The following is a 7,500-nucleotide window of genomic DNA, read 5'->3' as shown; positions in this document are numbered from 1 at the left end:
TATCAACATGATACATCTGGCTGACATTTCACCCTCTGTTTACGTTTTGGACTATGCGGGGATACAGCAACAACCCGGGAAGCCGACTGACAAAACTAAACACCCGGGACTGTTTCAGATACGCCCGCCGGCTCCACAAGACAGTGCGTCGCCTGGTGCCCGATTCTGACGTCCGGTTCCTGCTGTCAGAGAGTGGGAGTGCCAAGGGTGCTGCCATGGTGACCGCCGTGGCCTACAGACTGGCGGACCAATCGAGACAGATCATCCAGACCCTGGAGGAACTCCAGCTGACCACTGAACAGCTGCTCGAGGTAGAGGTCCAGGAGCCCGGGGGAAATCTTAAAAACAGACCTTTGGAGTTTAGCTTGCTTTTTATCAAGTCGTGTGTAATATTTAGAGTTTTTTTTTTTTTTTTCTACTTGTCGTCGACCTCTCAGTGTGTCTCTGGTTGATTGGCAGAATTTGTTTCTTATTTTAAGCTCATTTTATTTCTTGTTCTTGTTTCCTTAAATAAGAACTTTGCCCGTAAAAGTGCTTTGTAAATACATTTGAATGATGAGTGAGTAACAGATGAGTTAGTGAGTGAGTGAATGAGTCATTTGTGCCCCAGTGTACTGGTAAAGTGAATCAACGTGGTTCTCTTTCTAGGTAAAGAAGCGGATGAAGATAGAGATCCAAAATGGCCTCTCCAAGAGCACCCAGGAGATCGCTACTGTCAAGATGCTCCCCACCTTCGTGCAGAGCACGCCTGATGGCTCAGGTGATCCTCCTCGGACTTACGGTTTTAACAGACACATTTGTTGTGTTCCAGTTAGACATTTCTTTCTTTTGAATAATGTTGATTAGGTTAATGAGAGATTTCAGACAAATTGGTATTTCTCAGAAAATCATCTATATGGTATTTTACGGTTTGGATTGGTTCTGATATTTGGTTGGTACTTATTTGACTCAAAAGTTACTGCTTCAGCCTTCTTCACTACAAACTAAAATAACTTTGTCCGTTCGTTTGAATCCAGAGAACGGGGATTTCTTGGCCTTGGATCTCGGAGGAACCAATTTCCGAGTTCTGTTGGTGAAGATCCGGTCTGGGAAGAGAAGGACGGTGGAGATGAACAACAAGATCTACGCCATCCCCATGGAGGTCATGCAGGGCACGGGAGAAGAGGTAAGGACCAGAGATAGGTTCACAACAAGAAGCTGAAGAAGAACAGAGCGTTAAAACTCAATAAACGCAATTCAATTTAGCGAGATGGATGTAAAAAAATAGCTCAAATTAGTTCAAGGGAAAAAAATAAATATTACCTTCTTCTCTCCTACATGAAGTAAAACGCAACAGAATGCAGTGCAATGTAAATTGAATCATGTTTTCGTTATGTTCCAGCTGTTTGACCACATAGTGCAGTGTATCAGTGACTTCCTGGACTACATGGGGATGAAGAACACTCGGTCTTCCCCTTGGCTTCACCTTCTCCTTCCCCTGCCAACAAACCAGTCTGGACGCTGTGAGTGCACGCTTGCTTCTTAACGTGTCTAATGTCCCCCGTCCTCTACTCCAATCCACTTCCTTTTTTTTTTTTGCATTTCTATGACTGTACCACACACACAATAAAACCATTTACAGAGAGCAAGTGTGTGTGTGTGTGTGTGTGTGTGTGTGTGTGTGTGTGTGTGTGTGTGTGTACGTGTGTGTGTGTGTGTGTGTGTGTGTGTGTGATGTACATTATGTGTGTGTGTGTGTGATGGATGTAATGTGTGTGTGCGATGTATGTTATGTGTGTGTGCGATGTATGTTATGTGTGTGTGATGTACGTTGTGTGTGTGTGATGTATGTAATGTGTGTGTGCGATGTATGTAATGTGTGTGTGTGATGTATGTAATGTGTGTGTGTGATGTACGTTATGTGTGTGTGTGTGCGATGTATGTAATGTGTGTGTGCGATGTATGTAATGTGTGTGTGTGATGTACGTTATGTGTGTGTGTGTGTGTGTGTGCGATGTACGTTATGTGTGTGTGTGTGTGTGTGTGTGTGCGATGTATGTAATGTGTGTGTGCGATGTATGTTATGTGTGTGTGATGTACGTTGTGTGTGTGTGGTGATGTACGTTGGTGTGTGTGTGATGGATGTAATGTGTGTGTGTGATGTACGTTATGTGTGCGAGGTACATCATGTGTGTCTTGAATGTACGTTGTGTCCATGGCGTGCAGGGTGTCCTGGTGACGTGGACCAAGGGCTTCAAGGCTACGGAGCTGCGAGGGCGAGGACGTGGTGGGCCTGCTGAGAGACGCCATCCGGAGGAGGGAGGTGAGCAGCGAGTCGTCCCTCTGGGACAGTATAGCCCTACGCCTGGTTTAAGCGTCCGTCAGAGGAGCGCTGGAAGGCGGTCTTTTGCTCTGATATGCTGCAGGGATTAACCCAAGAAGGGTTGGTTTTACTTTGATGGCTTTTTACTGTGTTTTATTAGAACCTCCGGCTCGGAATAGTATTACTTTTGTTATTTGAGTTCGGGTTAGACGGCACTGGTGTGTTAGCTCCGTGAAACCATGCAGATATTCAGGTTGGCCGCGGGCAATGAGTATGGTCCGCAGAGAGAAACACAACAGGGATTAGTGAGTGGGGATGGTCGCATGTGGGCTACTGGTGTGTGTGTGTGTGTGTGTGTGTGTGTGTGAGCGATGGTATATTCTAAACTGGCCTGCCGTGTTTATCCCATTATAAAGCTGGTACTGATGCGTGCCTGTGTGGCTCTCCCCTCACCAGGAGTTTGACCTGGATGTGGTTGCCATAGTGAACGACACCGTGGGGACCATGATGACGTGTGCCTACGAAGAGCCCACGTGTGAGGTGGGACTCATCGCTGGTGAGTTCATGACCTCATACCCGTTAAATTATACTTATGACCTCATACTGTCTCGCTTGGATGTCATCAGGGGGAGAGTCTCAGACCAGCGTCAAGTTGCTTATATCGTGTGTGTGTGTGTGTGTGTGTGAAGTGTGTGTGTGTGTGTGTGTGTGTGTGTGTGTGTGTGTGTGTGTGTGTGTGTGGTGTGTGTGTGTGTGTGTGTGTGTGTGTGTGTCCGTCTGTCTTTAGGTACTGGCAGTAACGCCTGCTACATGGAGGAGATGAAGAACATTGAAATGATCGAGGGCGACGAAGGTCGCATGTGTGTCAACATGGAGTGGGGCGCGTTCGGGCGACAACGGTTGCCTTGACGACATGAGGACCGAGTACGACCGCACCGTGGACGACCTCTCCCTCAACCCGGGCAAACAGAGGTACGTGCACACGCACGCACACAAAAATTTGAAACATTCGCCCAAATGTTTACAGACCCAATCAGTTATTGTTTCTGTGACTTGCTCGCTGAGACCCGCTGTGATTGGCTTGGCAGGTATGAGAAGATGTGCAGCGGTATGTACCTAGGGGAGATTGTGAGGAACATCCTGATAGGACCTGACCAGGAAAGGCTTCCTGTTCCGAGGACAGATCTCTGAGACCTTGAAGACCAGAGGCATCTTCGAGACCAAATACCTCTCGCAGATAGAGAGGTAGCAGTCAAACCATGTCATTGAGTCATTGCTTCTTTATAGATTTCACAAACTGCTAATTTCCTTGCCTGTGGTTTAGATAAACCTCCTCACCAAACTGAGAATGATACTTTGTTTGTGTGACTCTATCTCCCTCTAGTGACAGACTGGCACTACTGCAGGGTCAGATCCATTCTGCAACACTTGGGACTGGGACAGCACCTGTGACGACAGTATCATAGTCAAAAAGGTAATATCAGTCGTTATCATATTTCGATGGGCTTTAAGATTAAAAAGTCCAGATTCTGGTCAAATATGCTCCACATGAATGTGACGTTTTCAAAATGAGGCAACAGAAATTTCTGACCCTTCCACTTATGGCTTCAGACAAGGTCTTTGTGCAATCTGTTCCTTTGTGGGAGACAGGGCTAGCAGTGTGACTGTTAAGGAGAGAACATTGAGACAAAAGAGGAACTGCACTCTGTTTTGTTGAGGAAACAATAAGAAATAGAATAGTTAGTTTTCTATCAGAATGTCAACCACCCTCAGGTTGTGCGGGTGAAAGCAGGGGCCTGAACCACTCCGTCGTATCAGAGACGCATTGTGTTGGGGTCCTTTGTGCGCATGGTTGTGCAGTGCCCCAAGCGGCTGCATGGTATCTGAGCCTCATTGTGTTGTGTTTCATTGTGCGCGTGGTTGTGTAGGTGTGTGGCGCCGTGTCCCGTCGAGCTGCTCAGATCTGCGGGGCGGGGGATGGCTGCGGTGGTGGATAAGATCAGAGAGAACCGTGGACTGGACCATCTGGACGTCACCGTAGGGGGTGGACGGGACGCTGTACAAACTACACCCACAGTGAGTTCATTATCTGTTGGAGCGCTCGACTCTTATCCCTAGAAACCACATCCGCGGTGAGAAGTTTCTGTGAAGGCTATCAAGAGCGAAACACAAAACTGTCAATCAAAGCAATTACTCCCATTCTCAAAATAATCTCCTAAAAACAAAAAGTGTGTTCAGTTTAGATTTAGAAAGATTGATATCAAATGTTCAGTTTAGATATAGAAAAGTAGTGCCTTCATGATAACATTTTTGATTTGATTTGATTTATTTGGAATAAAGATCCAAGGGATATAAGAAAAACATGACAAAGTGCAAGCACTCATTTCCATCATGGTCCCTGATGTTACAGGACAGGACATATATCCACATAAAACAAAACATTATACATCATAATAAATAGACTATGAGAGGCTAAACACATAAAATAATCGTACTTTCTGTATTAAAGTGCAAAGTGCATACATAGACAAACACCAACAGACAACAGCTCACAGGAAGGAAGATGTTAGTGTCACTAGGGATTTAAATTCACCATGAGCCACGATTTTACCTTTTTTCTGAAACGATGATAGTTGTCTATGCTCTTAATTTTCCAAAGGTAATTTATTCCAGTTCACCACAACACTGTAGTTGAAAGTGAACTTACCAATGTTTGTTTTGAACTTAGGCAAGTACAAGTCTGCAATACTAGCTCTGGTGTGGTAAGCATGGGCATCCCTACTTGGGTGTATGTTTCTCTGTAGTTCTGACCCCCCCCCCCCCCCTTCCTAACAGTTTTGCGGGGGGGTCATGCAGCAGACGGTGAACAAGCTGGCTTCCGGCAGTGCAACGTCAACTTCCTGTTGTCGGAGGACGGCAGCGGGAAAGGTGCGGCGCTCATCACCGCCGTGGGCTTGCCGGCTGAGGGAGGAGCTTCAAGAGGCCAATAGATCCTCTCTCCTCCTCCTCCTCTCCTCCCCCCTCCCTCCTCTGTCTCCGTCTCTCTCTGTCTCTCTCTCTCTCTGCCTCTGTGTGTCGCTGTCCTCCATACCCCTCCACTCCCTCCTTCCCGGGTCATTCCTGGCTCCCCTCGGAGTCTTCGCGCCCGCTGCTCTAGTTGCTTCTGCCCAACACCCGCGTACCGGAGAGGAGAGGGAAGCGTTCGACTGCAGGGTTCTAGCGCCCTGCTTGGTTTTACCTGTGCTTTGTGTTGTTCAGTTATAGAGATTAAACGCGCACACTTAACTACTGTGAAGCAGGGCAAGGGGGGGGGGGGGGATAGAGTAAGTAGCAAAGATATAGTACATTGTAGTACAGGAGGTCAGTTTAGGTATCCTGAGTGTTGACCTAAGAGCCATGAGTGTGTACTGGTTGGGATCTGGTCTTTTAATCGATTCTCTTTTTATTATTGTTGAGGTTTGAGAGTTACACAATGCAAGATCAGCCACTAATTGTCACTGCAGTCTCAAGCAATACTTAAAATAATGCTTAAAACTACTTGATACTGAATACTGGAAACATACGAAAGCCTACATGCACAATATATATTTTAAAACAGGTGCTTTTGGAACTCCTCTGAGGAGGCTAAACACTGATTGTGAGGTAAAGTTGCGCTCTACGTCTGCTGAGCTAATAATGATTCACTGTCTGTTAAAAGGCGTAAAAAAGGGAAAGGAGAAATATATATTTTTTAAAAGATATGTATGTATAATGAGATAAAGGGAGTATTTTCTTTTGCTAATATCTTGCCTAGCTGTCATATCATATTGGCTATTTATTTTATTTTTTGTACTTAAATGATGTTGAAACAACCTGCAACTGTAGCAAGTCTAGAGAAAAATATATCATAGTCAAGTTTACAAACAACTTAGTCCTGTTGAACAATATATTAAGTTTTCTCTAGTGTGCTGCAAAAGTTGTCCAAAGATCACTTCTAATGCTTTTTATCTAAATGGAATTCGTGTCATTGTCAGTAATCCTTTGTGGCTGTGAAACTGTCTGCTGAGATTTTCAATATTATTTTAAGATTGCAGTTCGCCATGTAATGTCGTTCATGAACTACATCATTGTAGTCCAATTTAAATAAATGCTATCCAAAGACATTACCTATTCAACCAATCCAGTAACTGATTAACTATTACTGTCACTATTATCAAGGTTATACAATACACTAGCAATAAACCCCACAATATTCACTTTCAAATGCCAATTTTCTTTTAAGCTTTTCTTTTTAGTCCCAAACTACTACTGCCATATACACACATGGTCATTTAATATGTCCAATGGTAATGGGACAAACACATGCACAAACACACACACACAGACACCACACAGCGCACATACACATACACTAAACATACTAAACACATCCAAAAACTGTCAATTATACACAATCCACATATTTAATTTATTTAATTTGATCAATCCATGAATAAAAACCTATGAATAAAGCACATTGAATCTGGTGTTTTAATTTATATTTGCGTTTGATACCAAATAATAAAAATATGTCTACTTTTATGATACCATCATATCATCTTGTTTTATTACTTTGGACCAAATTAATGCAAACCATGTGATGAATAATGGTTATTCACTCAGCAACTTAATGACAGTAGCAAAGACAACACAAAATAAATATCATTTTGTTTGAGGTTTTAATGTCCTCATTTTTTGAAACATCAAAAAGATTTGCTTATTGCCGTCCATAATGGCACACTGCCATTTCATCTGTGTTCTGTATCATATCACAAAAGGGAACAGCAATTGTAAAATGTCACATTTAAATAATCAATTAGCAGCACTGCATAGACAAAATCGCTTTAACTTCAATATACCGTAGCCCTACATAGAGTTTAGATTCACATTGCATTATTAATGAACCAGATAATCACAACATACCAATCACAAGAACAACATTGCTGTACACGCCAATATAAATATCTACAAGTATTTTAAACGTCAAACGTTACCGCCTGCCTCCAACAAATGTATACATATATATATATATATATTAATCTTTTACATCTAGTGTTCAAATAAATATTGAAGGTAACGGTCTCAGACAATGGAAGATTGCATATTTTTTCAGTTTCTTCCCTTGATGATGACACTATCTGAGATTATATAGAGTCAAATAAATGTATTCTACTGTACTT

General features: G+C 43.3%; 1 protein-coding gene across 1 annotated transcript in view; it reads left to right on the top strand.

Annotated features, from left to right (window-relative positions):
- LOC132454681 (hexokinase-1-like) overlaps positions 1-4,383 on the top strand; it is a 4,969-nt gene extending 586 nt beyond the window's left edge. The window contains 14 exon segments of the mRNA XM_060048196.1: positions 119-311; positions 649-760; positions 1,017-1,165; positions 1,382-1,450; positions 1,452-1,502; positions 2,206-2,244; positions 2,246-2,302; positions 2,759-2,858; positions 3,090-3,190; positions 3,192-3,274; positions 3,391-3,448; positions 3,450-3,547; positions 3,687-3,776; positions 4,231-4,383. Of these exon segments, the coding sequence (XP_059904179.1) occupies positions 119-311; positions 649-760; positions 1,017-1,165; positions 1,382-1,450; positions 1,452-1,502; positions 2,206-2,244; positions 2,246-2,302; positions 2,759-2,858; positions 3,090-3,190; positions 3,192-3,274; positions 3,391-3,448; positions 3,450-3,547; positions 3,687-3,768 (1,192 nt within the window). The 3' untranslated portion in view covers positions 3,769-3,776; positions 4,231-4,383.
- Positions 4,384-7,500: the final 3,117 nt, after the last annotated feature.

This window comes from Gadus macrocephalus, chromosome 3, assembly GCF_031168955.1.
Source record: "Gadus macrocephalus chromosome 3, ASM3116895v1".
In the NCBI taxonomy this organism is placed as follows: domain Eukaryota; kingdom Metazoa; phylum Chordata; class Actinopteri; order Gadiformes; family Gadidae; genus Gadus; species Gadus macrocephalus.
Note: the sequence above shows the minus strand (reverse complement) of the source record. Positions and strands in the feature narration are given on the sequence as shown.